This window comes from Gasterosteus aculeatus, chromosome 12, assembly GCF_964276395.1.
Source record: "Gasterosteus aculeatus chromosome 12, fGasAcu3.hap1.1, whole genome shotgun sequence".
Taxonomy (NCBI): domain Eukaryota; kingdom Metazoa; phylum Chordata; class Actinopteri; order Perciformes; family Gasterosteidae; genus Gasterosteus; species Gasterosteus aculeatus.
The window spans coordinates 18,020,305-18,039,842 of record NC_135700.1 but is presented as its reverse complement, the minus strand read 5'-3'; the positions used below and the strand labels follow the sequence as shown (position 1 = coordinate 18,039,842).

Sequence of the window (19,538 nt, the reverse complement as noted above, 5' to 3'; positions counted from 1 at the left end):
CGGCCCTCGTTCCCCTTTACGCGCAGACACAGCGTTCCGTCGATCTGTCGTTTCTGCGCGCACATGTTTTATCATCTACCATTTAGACGGTTTGGTTCCTGCTCATGCAGTATTTACTGCAGGCGACTCTGGCAATAACCACATCGCACATATCTATCCACACTTTACAACATCTCCTGCAATATGAATGTAACTGTAACTCGTGACCAGGCATGTTGACCATGCAGAGAAAATGACTGAATTAATCTATAGGCTGGATTAGAATCGCCGGATTAAAAAAAGAAAATTGCAATAGCTATACAGACAAACTTTCTCCAGGCATGACTTAATGTGAGAAGATAATAGGGATGCTCTTGAGTTCGCTCGGCTCATTTAATAAATTATGCCTCACATCAGTGGCCTGAGTGTTCTCAAGGTGCATGTACCACATCCCCTTGAAGGTTTTAATATGGCCTCCTGTAATCCTCTCAATCCTGAACCAGTGCTGCTGCATGGGCGACCTCACGTGGCCGGTGGGGGTATTGTAGGCCCGCTCAGCACGCATCGCGTTTTATAATCGCAGACAATGAATGACAACTTAAAAGGCAATTGAGCGCGTGCTAGATTTACGACTAGGATTGGATTTTATGATGAGTGATTCAGTCGCTTTTTTTTAACAAAACGCCCTTTACCTGTTGTATTTCTTTCTTTTATTTATTTTCCGTGAACATTTTGGGCCAGTCATTTTATTCCTGTATTTCTGTAAGTCACTGATAAATACTTCTCCTCATAAATGCATTTAACTCCAAGCATTCATTCTGCAAAGGGGCCAGACTGTGCAGAACAAACTTCCCTCCACTTTACCGCCCTTCCTCCAGTTTGTCCATCGGAGACCACATTTAAAATGTAACCCCACCTGAAACCTCGCGCGGACCAATCGGCTGTAGCAATGTCAGCGGGTTCGGCACACCCTCCTTTGTTCAAAACCAATCAGAGTGGATGTGTGGCCTGTTGCCCGAGGGGAAAACATACCCCCTGGATGCGTTAATTACGCATCACTTATCTGTTGCCAATGTGTTCACAAAGCTGGACCCTCTTTGCAGCGGTTGCCTTCACTTTTTGGTCAATCTAGTATGGAAAGTAGACAACAATGGCTCACCAGGCTGAAAAATGAACTTAGCAACAGTCCTCTGGTGTCAAATGTGGCTTTTGGCTTCATCCTTATGGGACTGGAGAAGCTGGTGGAGCTGGAGTTTGAGTGTCCTTGCAACCCTACATGGAACGGAGTATTCTCATCAGCGTTCTTCATCATTCCTGCCGTCATGGCCTTCACCCTGATGCTGATCATTCAAGGATGCAGATTTGACGCGTGGTGCAGGAAAACTCTTTCCCTCTCCAGCTTCGTTCCTGCTATCGTGTGGCTTATTTTGTTGTTCCTCGATGGACAATACTTTGCTTGTGCCATGACAGACTGGAAGGGTAGATTTGTAATAGTTGACAAGGCAGCTCCGCAGAAGTGGTGTGAGCCGACTGGTGAGGGAGATGTCACCCCACAAGAACTGATGCTCCGCTCACAGCAGCTCTTTGTTTTTTCTCAGGTGAGTTGAATGCTTTCTAGTTTACACATTTCTGATTCATGATGAGTGGAGTAAAAACACCTCCACCTGAGATTCGTTCAAAAATGTATATATATAGATATTTTAATCCAAATGGAGCCTTTGGAAACTATCAATATAGCTCTGTTAATACACTTTGATAAACAAGAATGCACTTCTCCTGTGAATGTTTACTAAACAAAGTGTTGCTCTGCTCTTTTGTACCCCAGGTTATCGGCATAGTCCTCCTCATTTTCATCTGTGTGGGTCTCATAGTGTATGTCATCAGAGAAAGCTGCGAACAAGAGGTGGAGATGCAGGATGCAGATGTAGCCGAGCTCACTGTGCTTAGGATGAGCTCCCTGCGGACCAGGACGTCCTGAGGGGGGACTCACACCACCCAACACACCTGCCCAGCAGGCATGGACACTTTGTAAATACCAATAACAGACTTTATGACTTTTCATAACTGTTGTTAAGAAGTGTTGCCCACTAGACAAGTTTTAAACGGTCAATTATTACTATAATTATGGATATGTTGGCAAACCCCACCGAGAAGCAAGGAAATCCCCCCTCCCCTCTTTGGGTGGTATCGATTTTCTCATCCATACGAATATTTCATCAAATGTCAAGCTATTTATTTGCAGTTATGTTTCACTTTGACTCATTCAGTGTGTGTTTGATGGACAAATAATCATCCAGAAACAAAGTTGGTTCTGCTCTCTCATCTTTTCAACTTTTTACACACTTTTAACATGGAAGTTTTCTTTGTGCATTCTGTAGAAGCTATAATTGTGGAATCCAAAAGTCTGGGAATATTGATCTGATCTACTATTATTTGACTTGTATAAACCCAATAGTTGGAGGTGTATGTTCCCAAAATGATAACATTTCGCTTGAAATGTTTTGGTTTCTCCTCCTGGATAACAACTGGCCCCAGACAACCGATTTTCCTAATGATTTACCTTTTGGACAGCTAGAGGTGTAAACACATGTTCATGATGCTCTGTATCATGGTTGCAACCAGTTAATAGTGGGATGTACACAAATTTTGTAAAATAATTTTTAGTGGTTTTTTTAATTGTTTTATATTAAAATTATTTATTTATTTAAGAAAAAAAACATCAGGGATTTTTTTTAATCAGTCACATCATAATAGCATTTGGTCAGTTTCCACCATCGGAACAAACCTGCACTGTCGGTAACTTGAATGTGTCTTAACATGTGATCAACTCAGCTGTGAGAGTAATGTTGGATGTAAAATCTTTCTACACACACACCAAGGTGGGTCAAATCAACATGGTAACATTAGGAATATCTTTTCAACGTTTGACTTTTATTACTGTAAATGCCAACCTTTGCTAAGACAACAGCAGAACAATCAGCACAGCACATGCTACAAATAGTATGCTATCTGCTGAGGAACACAAAGCCTGTCTGTAGATTCTCAGGTTAGTGACATCTTTGTGTCTTAGCACATCCTTTATGGGGGAGAGACTGGTTTGGAGCACGTCTGCTGAAACCTACACAAACAGCAGTTATGCAGCAATTACTTATTTCTTGTTACTTACAATGTTTCCCTTAAGCCCATTAACTGTTGAAATTGGGGCTGACCCTGCATGTTCATCCTGGGGCAGGGCTTATTCAGTACTTCCTGTATGACTCAGAGGAAGTTGTTGTCTTTATCCACTCCTCTTTATTCAGGGTTAGACACAGCAGAGCACCATGCTCAAACAAATCGTGTCCCTAAACTCATTCATGGAGTCATGAGCCATTTTTCGTTTTAATAATAAACTGCTTGGACGACTTGACACAGTAGCCAGCGTATCGCTGTTGTGACTTTTTTTTTTTTTGACAACATAAAATCTCCAGACACATATTCACATTCAGGAATTAAGTGAAAGCCTTAAGGGTAATGGGACAGAAATAATTAAACACATTGTTAACCCTCCAGACCCACAGATACTGGCAAAGAACTCAGACTCAACAGACCTGAACCAGTTGTTCCTTTTCTGTTTTCTTTTTTAACACCCAATACTCTTTACTTTGAAGAAGCAAGACAAATCATTTCATGTCATGCAAGCCATAGCTAGAAGAAATCTATTAAATTTAACGGTCAGATTAAAAAAAGAGGCTCTCCATCAACATTGAAATTAAGATTTTGTTGCATTTAAGAGCCCAGTTAAGTTCTGGTATGTTTCTTATCTTTGTGTGGAATTGGATGTTTAAAGTCCACAATTTGCTTGGCTGAGAAAAGAACATCTCCAAAACGGTGCAACATCAAGGAAATATTGTAGTTGTTTGAAAATGTAAAATCATTGTCCAGTGTTGCACAGTAAGTTGGAAACATTTTGGAAATTAGTGGAGCAATACATGGAAGTTCTTCCTCCTTGTCCTATAAACTCATGAGTACCCACATATTTAAAAAAAGCTTGTAATTACTTCCCTCTAGAGCAGCAATTTTGCAGCTCGTTTTGACATGTTTGTTTTAAAGTCTTTGTGAAATAATATGTAAAAATATGGTGTGATCAAGGAAAATTAGCCATAAACCTCTATGTTGTTCTTTGTTGCTGAAGAAAAGCATTATAAAGCACTAAAATGCCCCATGTCTTTTTTTCTATAATCAAATGTTTTTTTCTTTCAACTGATTCGAAAACGAATTTTCAGTTATCCAAATTTAATTACAAAAATTCTTGAGTTAATATTTTTTCAAATGGATGTACTGGAATCATATTGCGTTGATTGCTACTTCACTTTTTTCATATCACAGACTTTTTCTTCTCAGACACATGCACCATAAACACCTTATCAATTCAGCTAAAGTGCATATAATTATCACAAACTCCATCCACAAGAGGGCGATATCCAGCGGCTTCATGGGCTGATCTCTGTGCAGCCTGGAGAGCCTCTGCATGTTCATCCTGTAAAATGGCTTGTTCATGACTTCCTGCATTGCATTCACACTTTTTTGTGTTCAATTCAGAACATTCATTAATTTCTGCAACGTCCTTTACTCTGAGTCTAGAAAGGTTGTCGGCTTGATAGAAAACAATGAGAATGCCTACGACTGGAACTCCATGATGATGAATATTTGTATGTAGATACATAGATACACGTAGCTTCATATTTATTCTGATAAATGCATTTAACTCCAAGTATTCATTCTGCAAAGAGCCCGTCTGTGCAGAACAAACTTCCCTCCACTTTACCACCCTCCCTGCAGTTTGTCCATCAGACAACCACTTTCGAACCTTGCACAGACCAATCAGATGGAGAAGAGTCAGAGCTGTCGGCACACCCTCCTTTGTTCCAAAACCAATCAGAGTGGAAGTGAATCATGTTGCTGAGGGGAAAACATACCTCTGGATGCATTAATCACACATTGCTTATCTGTTGCCAATGTGTTTACAACGCTAGACCCTCTTTTGGGCTTTTTGCAGCGGTTGCCTTCATTTTTTGCTCAATCTACTATGGGAGACTTCCTATCACGGCAGAGAGAAATACTTTTGGAGAAACCTCTGCTATCAAATGTGATTGTGGGCGTCATCCTCACGATACTGGAGAAGCTGATGGAGCGTGAGTTTCAGTGTCCGTGCAACTTCTTAAGATGTAATATAATATTCTCATTAGCGTTCTTCATCATTCCTGCCATCATGGCCTTCACCTTGATGCTGATCATTCAAGGTTGTACACATATAGACGTACACAAGTGCAGAAAAACCGTCATCAGCTTCGTTTCTGCTATCGTCTGGCTGCTTTTGTTGCTCTTCGATGGCCAATACTTGGCTTGTGCCATGACAGACTGGAAGGGTACGTTTGTTATAGTTGACAAGGAGGCTAAGATGAAGTGGTGTGAGTCAAATGTCAACTCAACACAACGAATGGAGACCACACACTGGAACTATGTTATTTCTCAGGTGAGTTAAATGCTTTCTACTTTACAGAGTTCTTGTGATCAGTAGAGCAAAAACACCTCCCCCTCCAAGTATGCCTGGTTGAAATAACATGTATATATTATGTAACGCTATTGGAATATAGAAACTATCAATAGCTCTTCAATACACTTTGATAAACAAGAATGCGCTTCTCCTGTGGATGATTACTGAAAAAAAGTATCTATTCTTTTGTACTCCAGGTTATAGGCCTGGTGCTCCTCCTTTTTATCTGTGGGGGTCTCATAACGTATCAACTACACCTATACTTTAAAGTTCCTCAGTCTGCAACTCCTCAGCCTGAAAATCTTCAGGTTGAGGTCGTCAGCATGATACTCCTGTCTGAAACTCCTCAGCCTGAAACTCCTCAGCCTGCAGATCCTCAGCCTGAAACTCCTCAGTCTGAAACTCCTCAGCCTGAAACTCCTCAGCCTGCAGATCCTCAGCCTGAAACTCCTCAGTCTGAAACTCCTCAGTCTGAAACTCCTCAGCCTGAAACTCCTCAGCCTGCAGATCCTCAGCCTGAAACTCCTCAGTCTGAAACTCCTCAGTCTGAAACTCCTCAGTCTGAACCTCAGCCTGGAAACGATATCGAGCTCATCAACATGTAACCATCTCATAAACCCACCCAACACACCTGACCTGCTGCCATGGACACTTTGTAAATACCCTCAACAGACTTTACCATGACCATTTTTGTTAATTGTTTTGTTTGTTTTTGTAAAGTGTTGCTTGAAAGTATTTTCCCACCACGCAGAATTGTATTTAATAATAAATGGTGAACGATGCGGCCGTAAAATATAATATAAAACACATTTATTTTGAGACACGTGTTAAAATAACACATGCCTCAACAGGAGGGATGTACAGTAGATATAGAAATATTTTCCAAATTGAACGATGGGACTACTTAACAAAAGAAATTACTAAAAGAAAGGTTTTAGATACCAGAGGAAATGTATCGTGAACACCTCACCTCAACAAACAGTTAACAATTTGACTTCTATTTCTGTAATGAATTTGAAATATTGTTCTTCTCATTCATACACCACCCAACACACCTGCCCTGCTGCCATGGACACTTTGTAAATACCCTCAACAGACTTTACCATGACCATTTTTGTAATTGTTGTCAAGAAGTGTTGCTTGAAAGTATTTGCCCACCACATAGATTTGAATTTAATATTGAATGGTGAATGATGCTGCCGTAAAATATAATATAAAAATGTTGTTTTTTCATTATTTAAATTGTTTTATATTAAATATTTTATCAGACACATTATAATAGCATTTAGTCAGTTTCCACAATCCTCACAGACCTGCACTGTTGGGAACTTGAATTTGTCTCTTTTAAAGAATTTCTATATCTGCACACTGGGAATTTCTCAGGAAGTGGGTGTGTGCTGTAATCCATTGTGTCATTCCTTCTCTCTGTCCAAACAGGATGCCTGGGTCACATTCAGGGAGGGTCAAGGGTGTTGTCCTAGGACATCTGTGTTTCATACTAAAATTCCTTTGTGCAGGCGGGTCTTCTGATTGGACTAAACAAACTTTTAAAGAAAAAGTGTATTAAAGCTCCTATTTTAAACTTCTGTCTGTACTTAGATTTTTTTTTAAAATGCTGTATTTCAGACGCCAAGTTCCATATAAAATAAAGACATGCAACTATAAAAGAAGAGAAAAACGAGAAGATACAACATACATAGTACAGTTCACTAAAATGTATGAAGAATTTTGTGCCAATGTCGTCTTAATATCGAAGTAAATCGATAGCAGCTCTTTAGAGGGTTGACCAGAGCCTCTACTATACAGTTCTCAGATTTGTCCAGTCGACACATGAAACCATACATCGATTGTCTCAAGAGCGCCTCACAGGTTGGTACGTGTTTAGACACAAACAACTGACTAGCACTATGCCACCTAGGCACATGAAGCAGCAATCTAAAAGCATCATTGTAAGCTATACTTTCAGTCTTTGTATACTCCTTTTCTTGTATTTAGACCACAACTGAGCGGGTACAATGGTGTTATGTAGGTTCTAAACAGGGAACATTTAACTGAGTCTGAGCACATAGAAAACTTCCTTAATAACATATTGGCCTGAGAATATATTTTACAGCGCTGTCGATATATATCGTTGTCATCTGTCCAATCATCAGAAATGACATGGCCCAGATATTTTATTTCCTCACAAACACCAAGGGGACTGCCAGATAGATAAAAGGTAGGGAAGGTTAAGTTCCTGTCCTGATTACTTCGGACTATTATTATGTGGCTTTTCTTTGCATTATATTTTATATCATGATCTATGCTGTTGGAGCCCAGCACTACATGGGCTGAGTAACACCAAATCATCTGCGTACATCAGATGATTGACAATAGATTCACCTACAAGACAGCCTGTATTTGTCTTATTTAGCTGGCTTGATAAGTCGTCCATATAAACATTAAACAAAAAGGGAGATAAAATTCCTCATTGTCGAACTCCGTTACCAACATAGAAAGGAGCAACATTGTCCCATTTAACATGAAGTTTGATTGGCATACCAGAACACCAAAATCCTCACAAGAGGTTTAGGGACCCCTCTCGCTAGCAGCTTCATAAACATTGTTTGATGACAAATTCTATCGAAAGCTTAGAAGCATCAATGAAGAGGAATTAGGACTTATGTACCTAGAGACAATCTCCTTCAGAGAATAGATACAGAGATCAGTACAATGTTTTATTTTAAACCCAAACTGATTGTCAGCAGAACATACATTTCCAATTTCAATAGAATTCTCTCAAACACTTTAGACAAGATACTGGCTAATGCAATGGGTCGATAGTTGTCTATGCTGTTCAGTTTACCAGCCTTATCTTTAAGAACAGGCACTAACAGTATTGAGTTTGGTAGAACACCATGAACCATAATTCCAGTAAAACACATGGCTAGCAATGGCCTGAGCCTACTTGAGCCTTATTGATGATTTGTGGATTCTTTATGATTTTTCTATATTCTAGTTAGTAATAAATCATTATTCACAAAGTGAGGTTTAAGATACTTTGGATTTCTCACAAGGGCCTAATTCACAAATTTCCACAACAGTCTTAACATGTGATGAACTCAGCTGTGAAAACAGGTGTGATTGTAACATATCTATCAAGCAACCTTTACAAATACCATTGTGGGACAAAACAATATGGTAACATAAGGATCGTCCTTTTAACTTTTGACTTTTTAACTGTGTTAAATGGCAAAACTTGCTTAGACATCAGCAGAACAATGAGCATAACACATGCTACAAATGCCATGCTATCTATAGAGGAACATAAAGCCTGTCTGTAGATTCTCAGGCTATCGAGGTCGCTGTCCATCAGACACATTTCAAATGAAACCCCACCTTCAACCTTGCACAGTCCAATCAGCTGGAGAAGAATCAGAGCTGTCGACACACCCTCCTTTGTTCAAAACCAATCAGAGTGGAAGTGTAGCATGTTGCTGAGGGGAAAACATGCTGTGGTAAACCGGGAGGGGGGGGGGCGTGGAGGCGAGATTTCAGGAATGGACACACTCGTCAGATAACAAAATAAAGATTCTTTTAACTGATAACTTTGGGGAAGGGGCGGGGGTCAAAACAACACAAATTTCCCCCCTGGTCAGGCTCTCAGGTCCTCAATAACTCGTCCTGGGGAAAAACAGAGGAGCTCTTCCTTCTCCCTCTCTGGCATTCAGCCACCCTCTATATGAGTCACCTCTGAATTGGGTTGATTGGCTGCAGGTGTTCCCAATGGCAATTGCCAGCCGGTTGCAACCCCTGCACTGGGTAATACACCCCCTCTATCACCTCCCCCAACCTGATCCACCGTCTTGGCTCGGCCCCTCCTCCTGGTTTGCAACAATGCGTTAATCACACATCGCTTATCTGTTGCCAATGTGTTTACAACGCAAGACCCTCTTTTGGGCTTTTTGCAGCGGTTGCCTTCATTTTTTGCTCAATCTAGTATGGGAGATTTCCTATGCCGGCAGAGAGAATTACTTCGGAATGAACCTCTGCTATCAAATGTGATTGTGGGCTTCATCCTCACGGCACTGTAGAAGCTAATGGAGCTTTGTAGGATATTAGAAATAAATTGACGACCTGGTTCATAAAATTAATAAAATGCATCAAGTAATGGAAATATTGTAAAACCACTGTGATTCTGCAACTGTAATAGAATAATACCAATGTAGTGATGATTGTATTTGATGTTATGTAATGTAATGCATGCATGTAATACTTGCAACAACTGATATTGACTGAGATTGAACTCACCAGAAGACCACTCCCAGAGGTGTGGACACCAACTTTCACACCTTTAAGCATTGGTATAAATACCTCTAGGCAACCATAGTTCCCGAGTTTGCTGGTGGAGACAACAAACGGGCACTAGGGATGGTCAAAGGACGGCCCTGGGGCCTGTTGGTTGCAAATACCAGCGGCTCCTCAGCTGAGATGTTCTTTTTACCACAACACCATCTCTTTTATTAAATACATTTGATTTTAACCTTTAGATCTGCGATGCCCTCCGTCCGTCCGGCGTTTCTTCATTTTTGAACACTGCAACTTGGTGACCCTGGCGTGATGGAGAGCAATGGACGGACGGAGGAACAGCTGATCTGAACAAAGAGCCCAGTGATCAATTTTCTTCACTCTCACGGTGCCATCGAAAAAGGTAACCGGCAACCTGTTTTAAAACCGAAATGCTGTATAGTTTATCATAGAACATTTAGGTGTGAGTGGACACTAATGCCATGGATGCATACAGTGCTACCGCCCTTCCCCCGCTTGGCAGGTCGAATCACAACCTGGTCCTGCTGACTCCAAGTTATGTTCTTCTGGTGCAGAGGCAGCCTGTGACCACCAGGACTGTGAGGAGATGGTTACAGGAGGCTAAGGAGGCACTGCAGGACTGCTTTGAGTGCACAGACTGGAATGTGCTGTGTGGACCACATGGGGAGGACATAAACAACTTAACTGACTGTGTCACAGAATACATCAAGTTCTGTGAACACACCACCGTTCCATCCCGGACTGTCCGCTGCTTCCCCAACAACAAGCCGTGGATTACCAGGGACCTGAAAGAGCTTCTTAACAAGAAGAAAGCAGCTTTCAAGTCTGGGGACAGGGAGGAACTCAGGAGAGTTCAGCGCGACCTGAAGGTGAAGATTGGTGTTACGTGCCGTGTTTGCGCGCGTGTGTGTGTGTGTGTGTGAATGAGAGTGGGTGTGTGATTTCCTTCAGGTGTGCTGGTGACGTCACTCCTGCAGCTGATCAGAAGGGGATTAAATGGCTGTGCCAAGCCAGAGGGGGTTGTTGCTTCAGTGGAAGCCAGAGCGGAACCAGAGAGGTTGCGAGGTGCTGACGTGCGGACGTTTTGGGAGCCAGTAAAGAAGAAGCCATACGTTGTACTCGTCTTCCCTTGGAGATTGTTTTCAGTTGTGTTGTTTTCCTTCATTAAATATCCTTGTTTTGCCGTTGATCCAGATCTCCCGGGTTTGTTATTTTAACTTGTTTACATCCTCCACCCCTAGACACTTTAGGGACGTAACAGTTTTCGGGGCTCGTCCGGGATCCTTTTGTTTGCTCACACATTAATCATGGTTTGTTGCGGTAGGTTTATCTGTTTGATATTTTGATATAGCCCAATGTGCTGCCTCTGCTTTGCTAGTGTGTAATTGAAACTGCTTCTCCTCAGTCTAGATAGGGTAGTGTCCAGCTGGGCCTAATCCGCCTTTCCTTCGGGAACTAATTTATTGTTTTGCCTTTATTGTTTTCGGAGTCAATCCTGGGCGGAGACAACGTTCTCCAAAGGGGGCTGCCGTTTCAGGGTTTCGGCCTCTGATGTGTTACCTGTAAGTTGCCCGGCACGGCTCCAGAAGATAGCCAGGGATTAGTATTGGTTAGGCAGGTTCTGAGGAGGTTGCGGTTTCCTTGATGAGGCTGGGGGCCTATTGGTGCTGGTATTAATATCAAACCCTAAACTTGGCGTTTTCAGCGTGATTATTCTTGTGACCAGAGTATGGCGACTTTTCAGCTAGAAACGTTTGTGTCTGACCCGACTTTAGGTACATTTGATAAGTGTAGAAAGAAGAATCTGCAAATGATAGCGGAATATTATGGTATTTCTGTGTCTGTTTCTCTCCGAAAAGCTGAGCTAAAGGCTCTTGTGTTTGATGGTCTTGTTAGCCAGGGAGTTTTCTCTGCACCCGTGAGTGACCCTGATGAAGAGGTGAGTGCACCTGACGTGAAAGATCAGGCCGTTAATGTTACTCCGGTTGTTCGACATGAGGGAACCGAACGACAGCCAGTCACCTTGCCGCCGTTTGAACCGATGTCGGTAGGTTCGCCTCCGGGGTCTAAACTAGATGCCAGGTTAAGGGTGCGGTTAGTTCGTCTTCAGGTAGAGCGGGAGGAGAAAGAGAGGGATTTTCAGCTCCGTAGAGAGTTGGGAGTTGAAGAAATTAGAGGCGGAGACTGCTTTAAAGATGCGTCAGATGGAAATACAAGCTGGTTTAGGAGTTGCCCGTAACATTACCACAGCTGGGGCACCTTCTCCTAGTTCTGTCACTTTTGATGTCAGTAAGCACAGTTCATTGGGGCAGGTCTTCCGTGAGTCAGAGGTAGAAGCTTACTTTGGTGCATTTGAGCGTATTGCTGCTGCGTTACATTGGCCTAAAGATGTGTGGGCGATCCTGTTGCAGTGCAAATTGGTGGGTAAGGCTCAAGAGGCCTGCTCCTCTTTGTCCGTGGAGGACGGGCTCACTTATGATAAGGTCAAGAGGGCTATTTTGCACGTATAAACACAACTCACCTGTATCCTCTGCTGAAGCTGCTCAGTGGAGGGGGGGGGGTCCTCCTGCCCCACGGCCCTCTCCTCCCCCTCAGGTTCCTGGTTCAGGGGTTGGTACTAATATCCTCCATCGTTCTCCTCTTCCTCTCCATCCAGCTCCATCTCGGACCCCACCTCCCCCTCCTCCTCCTCCTCCCCCCCACTCCACGTCAGCATAGCTCCATCGGCTGGGCGCTCGCTCCCCCCCAGCCCATCCTCAGAGTTTGGTAAGACTCGCTCCGGTCCCATCGCTGAGCTCAACACTTCCATCCACAGACACACTGAGAGACAGACAGTTTGTCAACAACAATAACACAACTTAACACTCACTTTCAAAAGCAGTCATTGAACCCCACCCTGGGGGATCGGTCCGAATGAGACTACAACACTAGTCCTCCTTTAACTCAGCGGGGAGAACTAAGGTCATGTGACCGTGGAATTCCTTTATAGCCAAACGTGAAGTTACGTGAATCGAAGCTGCGTAGTTCGCAGGCGAAGCCAGAGCGGAACCAGAGAGGTTGCGAGGTGCTGACGTGCGACGTTTTGGGAGCCAGTAAAGAAGAAGCCATACGCTGTACTCGTCTTCCTTTGGAGATTGTTTTCAGTTGTGTTGTTTTCCTTCATTAAATATCCTTGTTTTGCCGTTGATCCAGATCTCCCGGGTTTATTATTTTAACTTGTTTACGTCCTCCACCCCTAGACACTTTAGGGACGTAACACAGGGAGTGTAAGAACTCCTACAGGAGGAAGCTGGAGGCCAAACTCCAGCAGAACAACGTGAGGGAGGTGTGGTCCGGCATGAAAAAGATCTCAGGCTTCAGGGGAAGACAGAGTCAACCAGGGGGCTCCCTGGAGAGGGCCTCTCGGTGACTACTGACCAGGTTCGGAGACAGTTAAGGAGACTCCACCAACGCAAGGCTGCAGGACCTGATGGCATCAGCCCCAGGGTCCTGAAGACCTGTTCTTTCCAGCTGGCTGAGGTCCTTCAACCTGAGCCTGAAGCAGCAGAAGGTCCCGGTGCTGTGGAAGACGTTGTGTCTGGTTCCGGTCCCCAAGAAGACTACTCCATCTGGCCTTAATGACTATCGAATGTGATGAAGGTGCTGGAGAGGCTGGTCTTGGCCCGCCTCAGGGCACAGGTGAAATCTTCACTTGACCCGCTGCAGTTTTCATACCAGCCTCGTCTTGGGGTGGATGACGCCATCATCTACCTGCTGCAACGAGCCCAATCGCACCTGGATGGAAAGGGTGGCTCTGTGAGAATAACTTTCTTTGATTTCTCCAGTGCCTTCAACACCATCCAACCACTGCTGCTGAGTGAGACGCTGCGGGTGGTGGGGGTGGACTCGTCCACCGTGTCCTGGATCACTGACTGCCTGACAGGCAGGCCACAGTTTGTCCGACTGGGCAGCGTGCTGTCTGATACAGTTGTCAGTGGTACTGGAGCTCCACAGGGAACTGTTCTGTCTCCCTTCCTGTTCACCTTATATACCACTGACTTTCAGTATAACTCAGAGTCCTGCCATCTGCAGAAATTCTCTGATGACTCTGCAGTGGTAGGGTGTATAAGGGATGGACGGGAGGAGTACAGGGCAGTAGTGGAGGACTTTGTGGTGTGGGCGGGCAGAAATCACCTGCTCCTGAACGTGGCCAAGACCAGACAGATGGTGGTCGACTTCGGGAGGAAGACGACTGCTCCGCTTCCGCTGAGGGTTCTGGGAGAGGAGGTGGCCATGGTCGAGGACTACAAGTACCTGGGTGTCTCCATCGACAACAGACTGAACTGGAAGACCAACATCATCGCCGTCTACAGGAAGGGGATGAGTCGACTCTTTTTCCTGAGGAAGCTTCGATCCTTCCATGTGTGCAGCAAGATGTTGGAGATGTTCTATCAGTCTGTTGTGGCCAGTGCTTTGTACTTCACCGTGGTCTGCTGGGGGAGCAGCATTGGAGCCGGTGACACCAACAGACTTAACAAACTTGTTAAGAAGGCCGGCGAGGACGTTGCGAACTTGCATATAATTGTATGTTTAGAAAAGAATGAAGCCGGATTAAGGATTTGAGTGTGGCTTGGTCTTGGGGAAAACTGAGCACGCATGTTTTTGGAACGTTACAAGATGGCGGGGGGAGATAAATGGAGAAAGTTACATCAGTTTTTGTATTTCTCGCCTCCACTTTGTATTTCCATTCAACAGTGCCTCCCCTGCTCCCATTTTCAAATTATTCTAACATTTTTTCTTCCTCCATTCTTGGGACCATGTGATTTTTGCTTCTATTTTAAACGGTCTATGGACATTTTTTAGGCTCTATGTGATTATTTGTTTTAACGTGTATATAATTGTCCTCTGCTTACATTAACACAATTTTCCCATTTATTGTTTAAACATTTTTACAATTACGGAGTTTGAGAGAGACTGATTCGAGACACACACACACACACACACACACACACACACACACACACACACACACACACAGCAGCACCACACCTAGACCCCGTGCAGACGGACTCTAGTTTGCCTGAACCCGGTGAACCCCGTCTCCGTATAGCCCTATCGTGCAGACAAACGCACCATATCCGCACTCCCTCTAATCGGGGGTCCAAAGTGAGTAAACTCAAAATTAGATTGCTCTTGGTGTTCGTCTGCACGCCCCATACCTAATCGGATTGCCCCACGTGATTGAATGCAATCCAACCCATTCGTCTTCTTCTTCTTCTTCTTCTGTGGAGTTTTCGTTTGTATACGACGCGCATGTCTTATATGCATGCTCCTGTCTTCTTCAGTTGTCTGTAGCACCTTAAAGCGCCACCAACAGGCGTGGGGGATGTACTACAGCGGAGTCAATCGGATTCACTGGGTTCATGTGCACGCGATTTAAAAAGTGGGTAGGTGTGAAAAATGAACCCGGGTTCAGGCAAACTAGAGTCCGTCTGCACGGGGTCCTAGAGTCCGTCTCCAAGGGTCCTAAAGATGCACATTAGCACACACACCGATGGGACTTCCGCAAGAGACAAAGGACAGGACGCTGTCTGTGGACTCGGTCTTGTAAGACAAAAGGGAGTCGTTCCGAGAGAGGTGCGACCCATGGTGATGTAGAGACAGTCAACAGTACAGTGGGTGAATATTTAAATAGTTAACACAGAGAGCGTGTCTCCCACTTGGATTAGATGTTTCCAGCGTCATAGCTGTAGAGATTGAACAAAGTGTTTGTTATGTGTATGACCACATTTGTTTTAGCATGTTGGGAGAGCAAGGACACGGTCAAAGAACTGACGTGTCTTACATGGACAAGATGTTCCCAGAACCCTGGCTGTAGAGACTCAACAAGATGGTCAAAGGTTTCTGTTGACGCCACAGATATCTAAATTTAGGTATAAGAACTGCCTCGATGTGTTGGGGGCAGAAGGAGGTTCTTGACAGTCTACTGACCACGTAGCTGTTGTGACCCTCTTTCCCTTGCAAGGAAATAAACGGAGAAAAGACGTACTTGACTCAGAGCCTTTGTTTCTTACTTAACGATTGTCTGTGCAAAATCTTCCACCACACGTGACAGCGGAGGGAGACATTTAAATGAGTGGAAAATAATGTGATTTGAGACAAATCTGTAGACCTTGTTGTACATAATTTGTTATTTTCTCTTAAACTTGGTGATAGGCTGCAAGTTGTTGAGCGTGGATATGAGATGTACAGTGCACGGTACATCTCATACAGCATCTTAACGAGCTAATTTTAGATCATAGGATAACATTAGAAATAGCAGTACAGAATGGAAAACTTTGTTACAGACCATCAACTGTTATGTTTTTATCAACAAATCATACATACATTTAACTACATATGAGATATGAATACTTTATCATTTTCATTAGGAATACATGAAGGTCATTAAAAAACCATGAGTTGAGTTTTGAGTTCACAGGTAGAGAACGCAGGTAACAATAGTGTTGCTGAAACCCCCGAAAGTTGCTGCAGCCCTGAAGACTGATGAGAATGCAAATGCAAATCCAATTCTGATGGAAAGTTACAAAGACAGATCATCACACACATCCTGGAGCCCAGAGAGGCTGGATGGAGAAAAGGAAGAAGCAGCGAACGGCTTGGTAAGATGCAGACGTCAAAGGGTGCTGAGAGCTGACCAACAGGAGGGACTTATACTAAATATTTTCCAAATTGAACGATGGGACTACTTAACAAAAGAAATTACTAAAAGAAAGGTTTCAGATACCAGAGGAAATGTATCGTGAACACCTCACAAGAGTTGAATCAACAAACAGTTAACAGATTGACTTCTATTTCTGTAATGAATTTGAAATATTGTTATTCTCATTCATACACCACCCAACACACCTGCCCTGCTGCCATGGACACTTTGTAAATATCCTCAACAGACTTTACCATGACCATTTTTGTAATTGTTGTCAAGAAGTGTTGCTTGAAAGTATTTGCCCACCACATAGATTTGAATTTAATATTGAATGGTGAATGATGCTGCCGTAAAATATAATATAAAAATGTTTTTTTTTTCATTATTTAAATTGTTTTATATTAAATATTTTATCAGTCACATTATAATAGCATTTAGTCAGTAGATAGTTTCCACAATCCTCACAGACCTGCACTGTTGGGAACTTGAATTTGTCTCTGTTGGAGGAGAATTTCTATATCTGCACACTGGGGCTTTCTCAGGAAGTGGGTGTGTGCTGGAATCCATTGTGTCATTCCTTCTCTCTGTCCAAACAGGATGCCTGGGTCACATTAAGGGAGGGTCAAGGGTGTTGTCCTAGGACATCTGTGTTTCATACTAAAATTCCTTTGTGCAGACGGGTCTTCTGATTGGACGAAACAAACTTCTCTGAAAGCTCCTATTTTAAACTTCTGTCTGTACTTACGGCTTTATTGATGACTTCTGGATTCTTTATGATTTTTCTATATTCTAGTTAGTAATAAATCATTATTCACAAAGCGAGTTTAAGATACTTTTGCTTTCTGACAAGGGCTGAATTCATAAATTTCCACCACAGTCTTAACATGTGATGAACTCAGCTGTGAAACCAGGTGTGATTGTAACATCTCTATTAAGCAACCTTTACAAATACCATTGTGGGACAAAACAATATGGTAACATAAGGATTATCCTTTTAACTTTTGACTTTTTAACTGTGTTAAACGGCAAAACTTGCTTAGACATCAGCAGAACAATGAGCATAACACATGCTACAAATGCCATGCTATCTATAGAGGAACATAAAGCCTGTCTGTAGATTCTCAGGCTATCGAGGTCGCTGTCCATCAGACACATTTCAAATGAAACCCCACCTGTCACCTATGGGAGACGTCCTATCCCGGCAGAGAGAATTACTTTGGGGGAAACCTCTGCTATCAAATGTGATTGTGGGCGTCGTTCTCACGATACTGAAGAAGCTGATGGAGCAGGAGTTTCAGTGTCCGTGCAACTCTTTGACATTTAATATAATATTCTCATTAGCGTTCTTCATCATTCCTGCCATCATGGCCTTCACCTTGATGCTGATCATTCAAGGTTGTAGACGTATAGACGTACACAACCGTTGTAGAAAAACCTTCTTCAGCTTCGTTCCTGCTATCGTGTGGCTGATTTTGTTGCTCTTCGATGGCCAATACTTGGCTTGTGCCATGACAGGCTGGAAGGGTAGATTTGTTAAAGTTGACAAGGAGGCTAAGATGAAGTGGTGTGAGTCAAATGTCAACTCAACACAACGAATGGAGACCACACACTGGAACTATGTTATTTCTCAGGTGAGTTAAATGCTTTCTACCTTACAGAATTCTTGTTATCAGTGGAGCAAAAACACCTCCTCCTTCAAGTATGCCTGGTTGAAAAACATGTATATATTATGGAATGCTATTGGAATATAGAAACTATCAATTGAGCTCTGTTAATACACTTTGATAAACAAGAATGTGCTTCTCCTGTGGATGATTATTAAAAATATTTTTTTTTGTACTCCAGGTTATTGGCATAATCCTGGTCATTGTCATCTGTGTGGTTCTACTAATTGATGGACTACGACTATGCATTCAAGGTCATCAAACTGGAGGAGATCTTTAGGCTGGAGGAGTTCTTCAGGCCGGAGAAGTTAAAGAAGTGTTCCTTGAAAGTATTTGCCCACCACACATATTTGAATTTAATATTGAATGGTGAATGATAATGCTTTAAAATACAATATAAAAATGATTGTTTCTCTTTTTTTATTGTTTTATATTAAATATTTTATCAGTCACATTATTATAGCATTTAGTCAGTAGAAAGTTTCCACAATCCTCACAGACCTGCACTGTTGGGAACTTGAATTTGTCTCTGTTGGAGGAGAATTTCTATATCTGCACACTGGGGCTTTCTCAGGAAGTGGGTGTGTGCTGGAATCCATTGTGTCATTCCTTCTCTCTGTCCAAACAGGATGCCTGGGTCACATTAAAGGAGGGTCAAGGGTGTTGTCCTAGGACATCTGTGTTTCATACTAAAATTCCTTTGTGCAGGCGGGTCTTCTGATTGGACTAAACAAACTTGTGTAAAAAAGTGTATTAAAGCTCCTATTTTAAACTTCTGTCTGTTCTGTGCTGTTGTTGATGATTTCTGGATTCTTTATGATTTTTCTATATTCTAGTTAGTAATAAATCATTATTCACAAAGCGAGGTTTAAGATACTTTTGATTTCTCACAAGGGCCTAATTCACAAATTTCCACAACAGTCTTAACATGTGATGAACTGCCAAAACTTGCTAAGACATCAGCAGAACAAAAAGCACAACACATGCTACAAATGCCATGCTATTTATAGAGGAACATAAAGCGTGTCTGTAGATTCTCAGGCTATTGACGCCTTAGTGTCTTACCACATCCTTTATACAGTGTTAGACACAGCAGAGCACAGTGAGTGCGGTCACTGGAGGCATTTCATGGTGACTGCCTCCCCTGTGTCACTGATCTGTGATATAATTGTAATTATTAGATTCCAATCAATCCAATGATTTTTATAGTCAATATCGCTGAATTTGTGTATTTTCCTGTTAAAATACAGGGAGGCGTATTTAATGTCTCCTGTCCCCGTTTGTTAATGTCTCTATATGTCACCAATGTAATGTTTTGTAGACATTTTCATCACATGTCCTCACATGTCATAGTCTGGGTCCTGTGTTT

General features: G+C 42.7%; 2 protein-coding genes and 1 long non-coding RNA gene across 3 annotated transcripts; all 3 read left to right on the top strand.

Annotated features, from left to right (window-relative positions):
* Nucleotides 1–952: 952 nt before the first annotated feature.
* LOC120833276 (calcium homeostasis modulator protein 6) lies at nt 953–4,167 on the top strand. The gene is made up of 2 exons (XM_040200261.2): nt 953–1,577; nt 1,805–4,167. Exons 1-2 carry the CDS (start codon nt 1,113–1,115, stop codon nt 1,955–1,957), a joined length of 618 nt encoding a protein of 205 aa, XP_040056195.1. The 5' UTR covers nt 953–1,112; the 3' UTR covers nt 1,958–4,167.
* A 674-nt stretch (nt 4,168–4,841) lies between these two features.
* LOC144385279 (uncharacterized) lies at nt 4,842–7,094 on the top strand. Its single transcript, XM_078084781.1, has 2 exons — nt 4,842–5,491; nt 5,710–7,094. The coding sequence occupies exons 1-2, from the start codon at nt 5,045–5,047 to the stop codon at nt 6,115–6,117; spliced, it is 855 nt and encodes a 284-aa protein (XP_077940907.1). The 5' UTR covers nt 4,842–5,044; the 3' UTR covers nt 6,118–7,094.
* A 10,654-nt stretch (nt 7,095–17,748) lies between these two features.
* LOC144385339 (uncharacterized) lies at nt 17,749–18,941 on the top strand. The gene is made up of 2 exons (XR_013451585.1): nt 17,749–18,136; nt 18,351–18,941. It is a non-coding gene; the product is annotated as an uncharacterized LOC144385339 (long non-coding RNA).
* The last annotated feature ends 597 nt before the right edge of the window (nt 18,942–19,538 follow it).